At 39.3% G+C, this 18616-nt stretch overlaps 1 protein-coding gene across 1 annotated transcript in view; it reads right to left on the reverse strand.

Moving 5' to 3' along the window:
- CNKSR3 (CNKSR family member 3) overlaps positions 1–18616 on the reverse strand; it is a 99747-nt gene that overhangs the window by 20444 nt on the left and 60687 nt on the right. The window contains 5 exon segments of the mRNA XM_032216684.1: positions 2751–2792; positions 5576–5663; positions 10987–11104; positions 11107–11142; positions 11145–11187. Coding sequence (XP_032072575.1) covers positions 2751–2792; positions 5576–5663; positions 10987–11104; positions 11107–11142; positions 11145–11187 — 327 coding nt within the window.

An 18616-nucleotide genomic window follows, 5' to 3' on the forward strand; every position in this document is an offset into this window, starting at 1 on the left:
TCAGTAATATTTACTCCTGGTACCTACTATTGCAAAAGCTAGGAACACTGTATACAAATGTTGTTGGAATTTGACTAATAAATTGACTCTTACCTACTATTTTGGAGAATTGCCCCAAAGCCAATACCTATCACAGCATTTCCCTTATGGGGAATGTTACTACCGATCAGGGTGAATAAAAATTGATGATATATCTGCTGTATATTCTGCAATATTTAAATTTTTGGTAAACTCATTCAATGAATCCAAGTTCTGCAAGATGAGATAACGTGCACTGCATTGATGCATTCACACAATTTCACAGTAACCATGAGATAAATCATAAAACATAAATCATAAAATAAAGTTCAGGAATATTCCTTTATCCCATTTTTTGCAAACTTATGTACTACAAACTGAATGATTGTTAGAAGAGAAATGCATTTGTACCACCAGGCTCTAAATGTGAGGAGGAAGACCAAGCAGTAAAAATTAAAGTGAAACCTTCTAAACAGGTTATAAATGTAATATTAAAGAGCACCTGTCATTTCCGATCCATCATGGCAGCCGGCATCCACTCACCTTCTGCCTGCCACATCCCTCACCTTATTGTGTCACTGCCGCATCACCAGCCGTCCCATTAAAGTGAATGGGACTGTCAGTGAGTCAAGAGCAGATCAGAGAAGGAGCCTCTGCAGGACAAAAATGACAGCTGCTCTTTAAAAAAATTGATTTAAATCGAGTTGATTCAAATCAAATCCACTCTGCTACCAATATAGGAAGAGTGTCAGGAACACCTCTCAAGCTCCAACCCAACACACAGTATGATACTAATTAAACAATCATGGCTACTAGACCAGAAAGGGATATGGGGCAGTGAAAAGGAGCCAGTGAGCTGGATAGGCATGCTTTGTAAGCTATAAGCTTCTCATGTTTTTAGAACACAGTTGTTGAAAGCAATTGCACTTACACACACACCAAACAATGTTACTATAAAAAGTAAGAGTATTGAACAAACCATAATGCATAAATAGAAGGGCGTTTGGTTTTTTTTTTTTACGGAGGGTAATCAACAATTGTTCTGTTTTGAATGGAGGTGTGAGTATTTTTAGATGCTGTGAATTCCTCCCCATCTCACTGGCAGGCGGAAGGCCTTATCAAAGAACACAGCCCGATTCATGTCAAAAGGAGGAAGCAACGATTAACCATTACAAAATATTGAACGCAGGTCACTGCATCCCTATTCCAGTCACAAGGCTGCCTCAAACGTATTTGGAAAAATCTCCTTTCACATCACTTCTGATTCAAAAGAGTGTTTTTTCTACTGTTGTAATGTATTGTCAAGGGACGCGATGACTCAGTGGCTAAGACGCTGAGCATGTCGATCAGAAAGGTCAGCAGTTTGGCGTTTCGAATCCCAAGCACCACATAACGGAGTGAGCTCCCATTACTTGTCCCAGCTTCTGCCAACTTAGCAGTTCCAAAGCATGTAAAAATGCAAGTAGAAAAATAGGAACCACCTTTGGTGGGAAGGTAACTGCGTTCTCTGCACCTTTGGCGTTTAATCATGACCACGGAGACGTCTTTGCCAGTGCTGGCTCTTTGGCTTTGAAACGGAGATGAGAATCGCCCCCTAGAGTCGGGAACGAGTAGCACATATGTGCGAGGGGAACCTTTACCTTTTTTGTTGTGTGTTCCCCTTAAAGTTCTGTCCCCAGAACAATGAGCTCTGAGCTCTGTTGAAGCCTTCCTACGTCCATTGGAGGCCTCAAAACAGATTGTCATACTATTCCATCTGTCAGCACCCTTTTGCTCCAGCAATTGTGACTAAAGCAAGGCAGTGACTAAAAGAAAAAAGAACAGAATTCCTTTCCACCTATTTTACATTAATAATACTATTCATTGGGATTTATAGGCCACTGAGGTCCAGTGAGACTCTGAATGTGTACGTTTAAAACAATAAAGCCACATAACAAAAGAGTCACAGCAGGAAAAAGTACTACAAAGACAACTATGGCTATTGAAGGAACCATAAGTAAGCATCCATACAACCTAGGCTGGAGGTCCCCAACTTACAAGAGATCCATGGTTCTATTAAAGAGCCAGGTTTGACAGCTCTCCTGAAACTCAGCAGGGTTGAGTAGATCGAAGGAAGGGCAGAAACAATGCAACTGGACAAGAATCTTTCATTTGCTTTCTCTGTGGGTCACATTACAAGCAGCTCCCATTGTTTTCCATTTCCTGTCCTGAAATTTCTCTGCTCACACAGAAAAAGGAATATAAACTCCCCATTTGATGGGCCAATATCCTTCGTATTCAACCTCGGTATATTTAGTCATGAGTCTTGCAATGACGGGATAGGAGTCTATATGCATTTCTTGAGAAACAAAAAATGCTATCAACTGAGCTGGAATCCAGAATAATGAACAGACTTGTATTTGCATTTCAGGGCAGATGAAAACCAAACTGAATCAGCAGCAGAAAGAATGTAGGGAAAATGCTCCCTACATTGAATGGAGGCCTCTACTTTGTCCATTTTTAGCCTTCAACTAAGCAAGCTACATATCAAAACAGGGCTTTTGGATCATCCAAAAATAGTTGGATTTTCTCATTTTAGGCGATTAGATAAGCCTGGAAACTAGGCAATAAGGAGCCATAGATGCCTGTTGTTCCTATTGAGCTTTGTAATAAGTAAGCTGCTTTCAATCATAAAAAAGTCCTTAACAGAAAGGAATTTGAAAAATGAATTGAACATAAACATTTATACTTACTACATTGAGAACTTTATCTTCCATTTCAGCTACGAGGCAGTCCTTTAAAAGAACATATTCTATTACTGGAAAATCCTTATATAGCATCAAACTGTAATTTTGACTTGACAGTCAGTAAAATATGTCTGGAGCATAGAGAACAATGCAGAAGGGTGTGTTTTTTACAATGATCCAAAAGCTTCTCTGCGAAGCTTCAGCAAGAATCTTTACTGTTGGTTTTAAAATGTTTTTATAAGCCGTTTAATCAAAGCCTCACATAAATAAAATAGATGGTTAAAGGAAGCATAAAGTTAAACCATTCGTTCCTCAATAGACTGGCAGCTTAAAATCAACATTGATTTTAAGATGTGTGGCCTTCAACTCCCAGAATTCCTCCCACAACATGCTGGAAGTCCAGACATCTTTAAATTGACACGGGTAAGAAACAGTGCTTAAAGAAAAGGGAAGCATCAATAAAGGAGGATACTTAAAAATTGAGGGTTGAAATGAGTGGTCCTTAATGGTCTCTGAGCTTGGTTGTTTTCTTGCAGATGTTCCATAACCCAAATTAGGTAACATTCCAGGGTTTCAGAGGCAAGTATTTCCCAATCCTAACCAGAGATGCTAAGGAACAATCCAGGACAAAGGAACAAGGCACTCAATCTATCATGTAAGGTATGTGTCTGCAACTACAATAGAGCCTGTACATCTTCTGAACACACAATATAAAAAAGTAATGTAAAACACAATGATTTGCATCTAAATAAGGGCCCTTATGTGCAAATCCTCCATCCACCAGCTTAAAAATATTGGACAGCAGCTTGACTGTCAAATCAATCCCACTAAATTGAGAAAGTTTGATCAAAAAGATTTGCTAGTTGAAGGACACAGGGAAGTAGTGGGAAGGAAGCAAATGGGAGGAAGGCCTATTTGTTATGTAGATTTCCAGTTAAAGTTGGAAGTTTGCATCTTCCAACATCTTTCATCCAGCAGTGCTATTATCTTCACCTGCTCTACTATAACTCCAAAAATGTGATTCACAATGTATTCTCATAGAAAGGTGTTTGGCTTTGCAAATATTACCTGCAAGACTCTGGGATGAAAGGACTACATCCAGCGAGTGTGAAAATATACAAGCATGTCTATTTTGCCATTCTGGCTCAGACAGTTTCTTAAAAGAAGAAAGTGTCTGTAATCTTCTAATTCTTCATTGCTCCTGTTGAATATATATTGCCTTGTAAGCACCTCAATAGGTTACAGCTTAAAATAATTTATCTTGATCCAAGCAAGAAGAAGAAATGACCATGCCATTACTGGGAAAAGAAAAGACCCTAAAATGTGCAGTTCTGTAAAGATGGCTTCAGCTGAAGATAACTATAATCACACCTATATTTAGAGCATAATCTTTTTAATCCTGTGTGTGATTACTGTAGAAAGTGACAATAAAGGCAAGAGTGGCTAGAGAAAAAACAAATATTAGCTATTGTTGCCCACAAACCCTACACATCCAGAGACAGGTTTTTAGACCCAGCCGCGAATTAAAATATTTATTGGATCTTTCAGCTGTTATGTTTAGTCTGACTCTAAACTGTTTCTACATTTGAATGCATCACTTACCGTGTTTCCCTGAAAATAACACAGGGTCTTATTATTTTTTTATTCCCAAAATAAGCGCTTGGTCTTATTTTCGGGGAGGTCTTATTATTTTTGAGGTGCAGGAGGTGGCGAGCATGGTCATCTCATGGCTGCTGCTCTGTTGCAATATTTCTTTGGGGGAGGGCTTATTTTAGCACATGCTCTCAAAAGCCCGATTGGGCTTATTATCTGGGGAGGTCTTATTTTGGGGGAAACAGGGTATTTCTTTCTGTCTTTCTTTTTGGATCAATATACAGGTAGTCCTCAACAACAACAACCAACAACCCCAGGTTTCTGTTGACAAACAATGCAGTTGTTATGTGGGTTTAGCCCCGTTTTATGACCTTTCTTGCCATAATTGTTAAGTGAATCATTACAGTTGTTAAGTTAGCAACACAGCTGTTAAATAAATCTGGCTTTCCAATGACTTTGCTTGTCAGAAGATCGCAAAAAGGGGATCACATGGCCCTGGGACACTGGAACGGTCATAAATACATGCAAGTTGCCAAGCGACCCGAATTTTTATCACGTGATCAAGAGGATGCTGCAACGGTTGTTACGTGTGAAAAGCATCATCAGTTATGTTTTTTCAGTGATTTCGTAACTTCAAATTGACACTAAGTACTGTAAATGGTCGTAAGTCAAGGACCTTTTTTATTCCAGTTCTTGCTTCCTTTTGTGTATTTATCTCTCTTTTGGTTTTATAGATGGCACAACTACAAGTTGCTACTAGCAAAAATGAGCTGCTATGTATAAATTAATCAGGGTTGTAACTGCCTTGCTTTATGGCATGCCTTCTACTGTTCTGGCCTTAAAAAAAAGACGTATTACCAGTAAAAACCTTGAGAAAATTATATGTTAAGGCCTTATGTTTTTAGAGATTCTAACAGTGGCGGTTTATTAGCAACAAACAACTGCTACAAAGGTACTGTTAGAATTAAAAATCTAATAATGAACTTCCTAAGTAACTAATTTAATAAAAATTTAATTTAAAAAAATCCTTGTTAAAGTAATAGTATTAGCAACAACAACAGTTTAAACCAAAGCTCCTTGATCTGATCATACAAAATCCAAAACTCACATGCATCACTAAGCTGCTCATAAAATTATATTACAATTATTTCTGTACATCTACTGTTCTGCATTCCTTTGGGACCTTTAGGAAGAATAACAGCAGAGAAAGAGAACAGACATACACACTCTTAACTGACCTTCTGAACAGTGGTGGTAAGATCCAAACACAGCTGAATGATTTTATTCTTTGTCACAGAAAAGTCAGTTATCCCAGTAAACGGAGTCCTGTGGTAAGACAAGAATGTGCCATTAAGGAAAGAAGAGGCCACACAACAACAGTCATTACTGGAAGCTTACTTTGTATGACAGTGTTGCTATTTGTTGATTAACAGTGTCATCATGTCATTTTTCATGGCTATTTACAATAAGTTACAATGAGAGTTTCAACTCGGGATTTGCTGAGGATATCTATGTCTGGGGAAAGGCAAAGTCAGTTTTACTTTAGTTTTCCAACTAAGGTATCTTTTTGTGCAGAAAAGTTCAAAAGAAACAAAAGGACACAAGTTCTAATTCTAATTCTTTCCCCTAACTTCCATATTTGTGGAGTTGCTCACTGGCAGGAATACACTCCTCTTGACTTCATTTCCAAAGCCTACATTAAAGGTTAAAGATGACTTTCCTTATGCCATTGCAAGGTCAAGAGACCAACCTTCATACAGGTACTGGTAGTCCTCAACCTATGACCATAATTAACCCCCAAATTTCTGCTGCTAAGCAAGACAGAGGTTAAATGACTTTTGCCCCCATTTTACAATCTTTCTTGTTTATTAAGTGAATCACTGCAATTGTTAAGTTAGTAACCCAGTTGTTAAATAAATCTGGTTTCTCCATTGACTTTGCTTGTCAGAAGGTAGCAAAAAATTATCACATGACCCCGGGACACTGCAAACCATCATAATATGAACCAGTTGCCAAGCCAGTTGAATTTTGATCACATGATTATGAGGATGCTGCAATGGTTGTGTGAAAAATGATCCTAAGTAAACTTTTTTCAGTGCTATTGTAACTTCAAATGGTCACTAAGTGAATGGTTGTAAGTCGAGGGACTATCTGAATTATGTGTGATGGAAGAAAATGGAACTACTTCTAGTAATATGCTACACAGGTCAGTGAAACCCTGATCAAAATTTATGAGGCAAGACAAGGAATTTCCATAGATGAATAGGGAAAAACAAAAATAGAAGCAATTGTTCTAAGTATGTAATTACTCTCTAAAAGCTAAGCTTGTTAAAATGCAAACTTCAGTTCAGATTAACAGTTATTTTTAAAACTAACCTACCACGTAATACCAAGAACATATCGATGCCATCCAGGGGAAAAGAAAGGGATTTTTCTCACCCTGGTTAGAACAAGTTATAACCACAGTCTGTCATAGGGTATTTTGAGAAGCAGAGACCTCTGACTAGTGACAGATCTCCCCATCATCCTTGACCCCAGGAGCTGAATAAAGAGTAGATTTCTTACAAACATAAGCCATTCACATGGATGGTATCTGTCTGATGTTGGAAGCTAAGCAATACTGGACTTCGTTAACAGCTGGATAAGAGACTACAAAGAAATCCCAGGGTTAAAGTTTAAACTAGGAAGGAACTAAAATACAGACTCTACCCCACCCACCAAAAAATAAAAATCCAGAAGAAGAGAAACTATTTCCATATTACTACCTACCGTATTTCTCCCAAAATAAGACCGGCTCTTGTTTTTGTTCCAAAAGACGCATTATAGCTTATCTTCCAGTTAGGTCTTATTTTGGGGAAAATACAGTACTAAATGCTTCCCTCTGCTGACGATCTTAACTGGGGCTTATTTTAGGGGTAGGGCTTATATTACAAGCATCCTGAAAAAAAAATAATGCTCAGGCTTATTTTCCAGTTGGGTCTTATTTTTGGGGAAATGGGGGCGTATATGGAAATGTTCATGAGGTTACCAACAGTTGAGCCTAAGTTGAAGAAGTCTACCTACAGCATACATCTTGAGTCAGTACTGTCTATTCTGACTGATTATGGCTTTCTGATCTGAGATAAACTCCCACTACAATCTTCCAATGAATTATAGCCTCTTCCCATTTAAATCTTACTTCAGGCCTATCTATGTGTGCCTAAGTTAGTTCACATTGGCTACTGCAATGCCCGTTAGGAAATCAATACACTTGACTGAATAAATCCACCATTCTTAAGACTAAAACACAAGAATGAAAAAAGATTTACTTTGGAGGTAGCCCACTAAAAACAGCTATTATTGTGATACGAACCCAGGTGACAGGATAGCATTTGGAAGGAGTGACACATTTTCACAAACCAAATTCCTCTCCATTCTCTGGTCCATATTTATATACACAATTTCCTGATGCCGAACATCTCATTAATGGACTTGTTTATTTAGCACATTTTACCCTCATCAGTTCCAGGTTCAAATGTGGGACCACTTGCTGAAACTGGGAACCCTAAAGAAGTGTTGCCAGTCAGTAAAGACACATACTGAACAACAACAACCTTTGAAAGAATGAAGATTGCGAAGAGGCTGCATTATAGCTTGTTGCACAAAGTTGGATCCATTACAACTCAGTGAAAAAGGAGAAGAAGCTATGTTTACAATAGGCAGCCAATATACATCAAGGAAAGAAAAGAAAAAACAGACAGAAAAATGAGAAAAAGGGAATCCAGCAGAAAATAGTAGCTATTTGTAATACATGTCTGTTTACTCAGTTATAATCTCTTTTTATGGTCATTTCATGGTATTATGACATGGTATATAATATCAGCTCAACTGGATGGCTTAATGGTACAATGAACCTTTGTCCATCAACAAGGGTCCTTGAGCCTACTATAATTGGGAATCTACAAAGTAAGCCAGTAATCTCTCCATTTTTCAGGGTTCCTTAATGTTCTAACAAGTGCTTTCCTGCCAGTAATATATCTGGTGTATTTCATTCCTTTCGGTAAGCCAGTGTTTCTCAACCTTGTCGATCATAAGATGCATGGACTTCACCTCCAGAATTCCCCAAAGAGCATGCTGGAAGTTCTTCAAATTGACACGGGCGAGAAACACTATGTAAAGAGAAGTATCAATAAAGGAGAATATTTGCAGTCTAGGGTTGAAATGAGAGGTCTTCGGTGGTCTCTGTGTTTCGTTGTTTTCCTGCAGATGTTTCATTACACAAACTAGATAACATCATTGATGTGTAGCACTGATGATGTTACATTTGGGTAATGAAATATCTGCAAGGAAACAACCAAGCTCAGAGAACAGCAAGAAGCTCTCAAGAGAAGTATTTTCTAACCCCAGATCCAGAGATTATTTGCTCCCAAATTAGGCATTAAAGCAGCTAAAAATGTTGCTACTGCCATAGCATCATCAATTGCCCCTCATTCCACTTTTCCACCTAGGAACAAATGATTCTGACTGATTTGTGGAGAAAGTAAACAAAGATGAACGCTTGGCTAGGCTAGAGATGAAACATCACTATCTCTTGGCAGCAAAACCAAGGGATACAAATTAATGAACGCCAACATCCACTGCATGTGGTTTGGTTCGAAAGTCAGAGGCAATTCATGATGAACAGCCCACAGAATTGCAACGTCCTGCATTAAAATGCAAAGTTACTTTTTAAAGATAATATTTGTATTTAATCTCATTCTGAAATAGAATTGGGTAGGAAAACAAAGGCCCTTTCAGAGAGCCAGTCACCTGATTCTTTCATTATCTGCAGGAGAGGTCAAGGCAGAGACAAATCAGCCTGGGAGGTAGCGATGTTACATGAGCTGCCTTTCATCCTGCATAAACATCTATCTCTTTAGAAATCCAGGGGAAACTATTGTACCAGTTTAGATGGGGGCTGGGCCAGTCAGAGGTGTTTACCAATTCTCTGAACTACTCAAAATTTCCGCTATAGGTTCTCCAGCACTGGTCAGAACCTGCCAAATACCACCTCTGCTATAAAGTTCACATAGGATCTAGTGCAGGAGGTTTTTCTCTCAGCAGCATAAATTGCTTCAGAAGGCTCTTGAAGGACATAATGATATGAGCAAAGTTTAGATTTGAAGCAATCAAAATGCTAAGGGTTAGGACTGTGTCCCTTGCTATAGCTTTTTTGCAGTTCCTTAAAGGAGTCATAACCTTTCCTGGACTGGTAAGGTTTGGGCTCCAGAAAATGTTTGAGTTAAGAATATTCCTGAATTGAATTATTTCCTAAGTTTGCACAGCTGCTTATTGAAGAAAAAGAAGCCGTTCCTTGAAGGAATAGCCAACAGGTATAGTAAGAGAGCTGATGCCAGATCTGAAATACCACTGGCTGCTTCACCTCCAATATTGCACACCAATGGTTGTACTGAATGTTAACTCTTTTGTTCTTGTTTGGTTTTGTCTAGCCCAGGTTCAGCAACTGCGACTCTGGAGCCGCATGTGACTCTTTCCTCCCTCTGCTGCGTCTCCGTCACTGGTCGGAGCCACAATTTTGAGAGGAGCTTGCCGGGGGGGGGGGGGGAGAAAGAGAAGCACGGTACGCCAGGAGAAGACTCTAAGGCAAGGGTTTTCCAGTTGTGTCCACAATTAATAGGGCTTTCGGTTATGATAGGTAGAGGAAAAAGTACGCTGCGCTAGGAGGAGACTCTATGGTGGGGTAACTGAACTTCCGGTCAGCTCTAGAATTGAACAGGGGGCTTCCAGTTAGGACCTTTGTGGCTCCCGGTGTTTTCTTTTCTGTGTGGGAAACAAGTCAAACGGCTCTTTGAGTGTTTAAGTTTGCCAACCCCTGGTCTAGCCTTATCTTTGAATGTAGTTTGCAATCACAAAAATGCAAACATATTTCTCTGCTTGCAAAAGGACATTTTCAGCCTTCTAGATACAATACGTAGGTAGGTATGTAAGCAGACAGACAGGGAGAAAGGAAGGAACAACAAATATGACCCAAGTCTGGAACAAGTCCAACTGAAGGACACCCTGAAGTCTCTCTCAGAATGTCTCTACTTTATATTTCCTGTCTCACAAGCTGGAAGGATGGAAGAAGTTCTGTGCTATCTCCAAACCTCAGAGGATTTCTCAGCTACTTGTCATCTTCCACTGCAGTTGTCACTACACTGTAATCGTAATATTAGCTAGAAAGTAAAATACATTTCTCTCAATATATTTCTCTTTAGGCCTCTGACTTGGTTTCCTTTCATGCCTTGGTGAGAAATCAGGCGAGCCTGCAATCTTGCATCTTCTCACCTGGAACAATCCCTAATGCAAGCAATCATACTGCCTTCTGAATATTCCCATATGCCTGTTTAAGAATCAATTGCAAAATGTAAAGCCAGTCGTAGTTACCATAATAAGGAATCTGGTCACAGTTAACTATGTTTAACTGGAAATGCCTCGTATAAAAGGGAATCCAAGGAAATTTTCTTTATTTTAAAAAAAGGACTTTTTTTGGCTCACTCAAATAGTGCCTTGGCAAAAAGTATGGGCAAAGAGAAAGAAAAAAAAACCATTACTAATCCAGGAATAGATCACCCTTAGACACATGAATTACCTCCTTGTTTGCCGAGTTAACAGGATACAAGACTCCTACCTGTCCAGCCACGTCAGCAAAGCCTTAGCAGCACCAATGAGTTCTACCACGGAGGTAAGGAATTCATTAGGAGGTTTGCGTGAGCTATTTCCATCGTAGTTTGAACTCTTCCTCCGGTGCCCATGTAGTTTTGCAGGTTGTTGGATGAAGCTCGCACTTAAGAATCAAGTTCTTCATGTTGTCTGTTTCAAGGCCATAATTCTACAGAAAAGAGAATATTTTTTTTAAAAAAAATGAGTGTCCTGGTCTCTCAAAATGATCACTGAGCGCCCAAGGTGGAAGCAAAGGTAGATTATCGGGAGGCACTTATCATACTCTATAAACCTTGCATACAAGGTAATCCTGAATCTGCAATAGTTCATTTAGTAAAAAAATTTACAATGGCACTGAAAAAGTGACTTATGTCCATTTTTTCCACACTTACAACACTGTGTATCCCCATGGTCAGATGATCAAATTCAGGCGCTTGGCAACTGACTCATAAATATGATGGTTGCAGTGTCCCAGAGTCATGTGATCGGCTGTTGTGACCTTCTGACAAGCAAAGGCAATGGAGAAGCCAGATTCACTTAACAACCAGGTTACTAACTTATCAAGTTACAGTGACTCACTTAACAACTATGGCAAGAAAGGCCATAAAATGGGACAAATTCACTTAACAACAGTCTCACTTAGGAACATAATTTTTGGGCTCAATCGTGGTCATAAGTTGGGGACTACCTGTATTATCTGAGTGCAATTCCTTAAGTAGTACACATCTTTTCCAATAATGTCACTACAGCTGTGGGGAAGGGAGGGCATAGAGGCATGATTTACAGGAAAGATGCAGATGTGTTAAGGTGCCCTGTGGCCACCCTTTAGGCACTGTGAAATAGTATTTATTCTTTGGAACCAAAGAACAGCACAGCCTACACTGTCAAAACCATCTCAGAGCTGGTAATCAAACTATGTATTTTCAGGCCTTACATCAGGGGTGTCAAACTGATTTCATTAAGAGTTGTGTTTGACCTGGGGGGGGCAGCAGTGGTGGGCAGAGTCCTCCCGGGCTCAGTTTTCATCCGCAATGGCCTCCTGCAGCCCTCTACCAGTGAAAATGAAGCCTGGAAGGGCGGTGGGCCGCCGTCCTAAGCTCAGTTTTTCCTGACAAAGGAACCATGAGCCAGTCCTTCGCTGTTTCCATGGCAGTCCCCCAGGCCAGATCTAAGCACTCTGCGGGGTGGATGCAGCCACAGCCTTGAGTTTGACACCCCTGTTCTACATGGATTGATTTGATGTTTAAAGCTGGTAATCTAATATCTACTTCCTTGAAAGAAAACTCCTCTGAATTTAATAGGACTCACTTCTAAGTAGTTATGAATAAGATTATCCTGCCAGTCAGCAGTTGTAAATTACCAATATTAAAAATACTAGTTTTAGTAAGTTAATTAAAATCTTACTTTTGATTTCTAGTATATGCTATTCCAAACATAGCCGTATTAAGTCTTTTTACAAATGACTAATAATATATGCAATTCAATGATGCGTTCTATTATTGCATGTCCCCATGCATATTATTACATCTAAATATTTGATGCTCACAAAGAGAGTTAGCTAAACGCAAGCAACCAAATCTAGGTTAGTGCTAAAACTTTTTGAAAGGGATTCCAATTAACTAATAATATTTTAGATAGAATGTTCTCAGATTGACATTGATTAATCACAAATTTCCTCCTGCTGCCCCCCAAAAAGACACGAGGCACTACACTGTATTTTTGCTTTTCTTTTTAAAAATAAAAATAACATTTAAAAAACCCCAGTTGTATGTAATGCTCAGACATTCAGTTAAAAGAGGAAACGAAATAATTTATACTTGTCTCAGCATTATATTTAAACATCCTTTTAATCAGATTTAAAACTTGATCTAAATAATTTCACAAAATGCTTTCAATCAGTTTTTGTTCATTACTTGACCGTAATTAAGTTGCATTTCATATATGACATGTGATTGATTGATCAATGCACACTACTTCAGACACTCAATATGTTTAAATTCATCCCTGGAGGATTAATTTAATCCTCTTAGGGGGATAAAATAATACTTATTAGTTCAAAATCAGCATCACAACAATTCTGTCTCAAACTACAATGTGGGCCTCCATGAAGAATGAAAGTAAGTACAGGAATATGTTAAAGAGAGACAGTAATGCTTACATTTTTTTTCCTACCAAATTAAGCATGTCTGCATTCTCAAGTGCAAAGCATAAACACTAGAAAAACCACCTTAAATCTACAGTAGTTTTAAAAACATCTGGGGCATGTGGGCTGAAGCAGTATGTTAAACTACAGGTACCCACTCCAACCGGTAATAATTGCACCAAGTAGCAGTTATGCACTAAGGCCGTGATGGCTAACCATAAGTGGCACACAGAGCCATCTATCTGAGCACGCCAGCCGTTGCCCATTGCTTTTATGAGTTCCAGTATGCACATGTGCGCCGGCCAGCTAGTCTTCGCAAGCACCAGGAAACTGAGCTTCCAGTTTTTGGCACACACGTGCATGCTGGCCATGTGTGCATGTGCGCATGTGTTCCAGAAACCAGAGGTCCAGGTGACCGGCATGCATGCATACGCTGGAAACTGGAAGCTCAGCCCACCAGTGTATGCATGAACACTGGGGAGCTGCTCTTCTGGTTTCTGGTGCTTTCCTGCAAGCATGCACGCTCCCGTTTCGGCACTCAGTGCCAAAAAGGTTCGCCAACACTAAGCTAGGGGTTAACTATATAGCAATAGCACTTAGACTTATATACCGTTCCACAGGGCTTTACAGCCCTAAGAGGTTTACAGAGTCAGCATATTGTCCCCAACAATTTGGGTCCTCATTTTAGCGACTTCAGAAGGATGGAAGGCTGAGTCAACTTTGAGCCAGTCAAAATCAAACTCCTGGCAATCCGCAGAATTAACCTGCAATACTGCATTCCAAACACTGCATATATGGCCAAAGAGAAGTTCCCTCTTTCCCCTTTGGCAGGATGTTTTTACTACCGAGTTTGGTCTTAATGCAATCCTGGTTTGTTATGTGCACATGTACTGGCAAATGCATTGCTAAAGTCTAAGTAATAAGTATGAAACAAACACAGCTATATATGTAGAAAGAGGTTTATATCTGAGGCTCACATTTGCTTATGTATATAATCTTCCATTATTTTCATTTCTCTTTATTACTAGTCATGATTTCTGAAACTAGGTTTTCTTTCTTCAGGGTACAATTAAAGAGCAATAAAAGGTAAAGATTCCCTTGAGTCAAGTCAGTTCCTTGTTACCTTACACATATGTCCATGTAGTTTGCTTGGTATCAATTTGGAAGTAGTGTGCTATTACCATCTTCTAGAATGTTGTTTACAACTTCCCAGGACAGCTTGCAGATTTGGGTCTCATGGGTGGTCTCACATCCAAATAATAAGCAAATTATACTGCTTAGCTTTTTCTGTGTCAACCAAGTGTGCTCAGGCTGTTATGGATTAAGCAACAAAAACACCCCAAACTGGATTGACCTCAACTTCCAATCCTCTACAATGGTAGTTCATCAGCCCTCTATTGGATCACCTTCTGGTTCACAGGTCAATCATTGCCTTACTTGCTTGACCTCCACGCCAATGATGATTAATTAAGATGGAGTAACTTAGGCAGAAAATGGTCTAAATTAAAATTATTGCCTGAAGACACTTGAAGCCTTTTCCGATGATCAGATCTGCTGTCTCATTGTGCACCTACTTCTTTGGAATTAAAAGATGACTAGGCATCATTGTCCCTAATGGCATCTCCTACATTACTTTTTTCAGAGCAACTCCCTAGCTATCTCAGGAGCATCCGCATTTAAAACAGCGGAAAACAAATAGTAAATGAATGGTTGCACCATGGAATCGTGGCAATAACAGCAGCAAAGTAGTTTCATTTCTTAATTTTTATTGAGCCTCCAAGTATAGCAATAAGTATAGAATTTAGACTTACATACCGCTTCATGGTGCTTTACAGCACTCTCTGGGCAGTTTACAATGTCAGCCTATTGCCCCCAAAAATTCTTGTCCTCATTTTACCAACCTCAGAAAGATGGAGGGCTGAGTCAGCCTTGGGCAGGTCAGGATCGAACTCCAGGCAGAATCAGCCTGCAATACTACATTCTAACCACCCACCACTTGGCCACTGAGCCAGGGCTCAGTAATTCCACTCATATTATTCAATATCCATGTGAAATTTCAGGAGTGATACTTCAGGAGTGAAATATCATTGGTATGGTGGTCAGACACACCTGGGATTATATGGAGATCTTGACTCTACAAGGTGATAATTTGAGTCTACATAGGTCAAACCAAATCAGATTGAAGTCCTGAAAGGAGGAGGCACTGCCTGTAGGTGATCAAACAGGTTTCATCTTGATCCCTAAATCAGTTCTAGACAAGGCTGCCCTAATCTTGAAAGAAAAATCCTTGCTTTGGGGGCCCTCCTGTATCTGCAGTTACTATTTCAGCAACTGTGTGTGTTTTTTCTGAATGAAGACTCCCTAAGAATTATTCATGTTCTCATCACCTCAAGTTTAGATTATTGTGACAGCCTCTACGTGAGGCTACTTTTGAAGATGGCCCAGAAGCTACAATTGATTCAAAACTCAGTGACTTGATTAGGATTCAGCCATACTGAAACCATTGATTATGAAAATGCTTCTGAGTCAATTCAAAGGACTGATTTTAACTTTTAAAGCATTACAGGGATTGGCACTTATGTTTTAGCAGTCATCTTGACAACTCTTTGGTCAAGAATCAGTTCACCCTATGTATGTGTCCTGAGATGGGCACTCCAGGTCTCTAACTCCTGTGAGTCCAAAGACAACCCTCTATACCTTACTCCCTGAAGTACAAGGGGCTCCAGCTTTACTTGTACTTCATAATGCAGTTAAAACCATCCTGTTCAGATGGACTCTTGGTATGAGCTATATTGTAGTTGGACTGGACTATATTGGTAGTTGTTTAGGATCTTGTTTCTTTACGGTTTTATTTTTAGTTCAGTTTTGTGTACATTACTATCTTTAGCTGTTTTGAAGTAGGCCTATTCACTATATTAATATAAATAAACAAGTGGTGGTTGAGAGACAAAAGAGACTGCAGAATTCAGACAGGAATAATGTGTGAAAGAAGCACTTAAAATATCTCTGTACTCAACAGAGAACTTCATGCTCAGGCTGAACTTTACCCTTTTCATGGTGAAAGTCTGCAGAGTGTCAGAATGGAGTTTATATGCATGTCCTCAATCCACTCTATGCAAAATATACAATTTCTTGAAATATTTTCCCCCTTATTATGTGGGCAGTTGCATAGCACATCGCAGAAGCTCAATACACCTTTTCATCACACGGAGAAAAAACACACACATCACTGGGAACACATGAAGGTCAAACATTCCTGTCTTGTTAATCATTAATCCAAGTAACTGTGGCTCAAGTTGCCTTTGACAGGCTTTCCATAAAGCTTACTAGAATTTACCCGGGCAAAATGCAGACGGGTATAAACATGTATCCTATGCATCTTACCAGACAGGACAGTGAAAAGTTAACATTGCCTTTTAGTATCCAGTTTTTTAAAAGATAGCCAGGGAAAAACAACCTGCACCCAGTGATGATGATATTATTATTATACAATTGTATCACAGCGGCCAGTTGTTTCGCCGGATTTGACATTGGTTACTAGTCGGGCCCCACCAAGGGGCCTAGGACGTTGTAACGTATTTTCGTAATTATGCGTGCAGATCCAAGCAGTGCGGTTTTTTTGCATTTGACTGATGGTGATTTTGTCAATTTTTAACTGTTTTAAATGTAATTCCAGTGCTTTTGGAATAGCACCCAGTGTGCCAATTACCACTGGAATTACCACTGCTGGCTTGTGCCATAATCGTTGAATTTCAATTTTTAAGTCCTGGTATTTTGCAACTTTTTCATGTTCCTTCTCGGCGACTCTGCTATCACCTGGTATTGCGATGTCTACGATTGTGACCTTATTTTTCTCAACCAGTGTGATGTCTGGTGTATTATGCGCCAGTATTTTGTCCGTTTGTATACGGAAATCCCACAAGATCTTGACCATCTGATTTTCGGTGACTTTTTCAGGCTGATGTTCCCACCAGTTTGTTGCTGTTTTAATATTATAATTTTTGCACAAATTCCAATGGATCATTTGTGCTACTGAATTGTGCCTCAATTTATAATCAGTCTGCGCGTATTATGCGCCAGTATTTTGTCCGTTTGTATGCAAAAATCCCACAAGATCGTGACCATTATTATTATTATTATTATTATTATTACTACTCCTACTACTACTCCTACTACTACTACTACTACTACCACTACTACTATTATTTAGCACTTATACAACATTTCAAATCTGCAGGCTGAACTCAGCAGTTTGCATTATAGACAGCCTTACAACAGTCAACCAGCCATCACTGTATTGCTATTATTTCCACTCTCTCCTCCCAAGGGAATGAAACTAATTTTCCCTTAAGGCCATCCATGGGTAAGTAGGGATTAACCAGCTAACACCCCAATCCTCTTAAATTTCTCACAGAGGCTTTTAGAAGGCCTCAGGGAGAGTTATGTGGCCCTGAATTTTGTCTGTCTATCTATCCACCTATCCACCCACACATCAATTACCTTCAAGTTGATTCTTTAACAAATGCCTAGACAGTCTCTTAAATTTTCTTGGCAAGATGTTGGAAGTGTTTTGTCATTGCCTTGTATCTTGCCTTAGACACAAAGCCAGCTGGGTGATCTTGGCCCAATCTTAAGAAAAAAGGATTGGGCCAAGGTCACCCAGCTGGCTTTGTGTCTAAGGCAAGAGCAGAAAACACAGTCTCATGGTTTGTAGTCTAAGTGCCTTAAGCACTATCTATCTTAATATATACTCACTTTTTAAATTGCCTAGCAAATGGAATAGAGTAGAATAGAGTTGGAGCTGGGCAGGCAAGAGTGGCCTACACAATTTTTGGGCGGGGATACTGAACAGATAATTTCTTTGAATTTCTCCAAAGAGAGAAGAGCCTTTTAAAGAGGATAGTAACCCCACCACTGAAAAAATCCAATGGGAAGAACTACACCTTAGTAACTTCCAAGCCAGGGAGGCAGATAACCTTCGTTCTGCTGGAGAGGTGACTGTACAATGAATGGCAAGACATCAACACAAGCTCTTGACCATTTCATAACTAACTAAATCCAAGAACACTTTATTTTTCTTAAAAATTCCATTTCTCCAGCTTCAATGACCATTCATAGGGAGGGAAATGCAAAATTTCTTTATGCATATTAGATAAATTTAATCTAAATGATATCAATTATTGAACCACCTTCAAAACATATGAATAGGACATCTTGTTCATGAGCAACATTTAATAATGCTTAATAATGCTTAATAACTGATCTACCATTCACAGAACAATGAATTGCGTGGCACCAACTCTAGTGTTTTCTGAGCAGGAGATAAGAACATTTTTAACTGTCTAGAATATTTTTGGAAGCTGGTCTTTCATGCTGACGCAGGGAATATGAATCACAGAGTGGGTCTGACCTAATAGTAACCATAGATTTAACATAGTGTTTCTCAATTTCTGAA

The sequence above is a fragment of the Thamnophis elegans genome, chromosome 4 (genome assembly GCF_009769535.1).
Source record: "Thamnophis elegans isolate rThaEle1 chromosome 4, rThaEle1.pri, whole genome shotgun sequence".
Taxonomy (NCBI): Eukaryota; Metazoa; Chordata; class Lepidosauria; order Squamata; family Colubridae; genus Thamnophis; species Thamnophis elegans.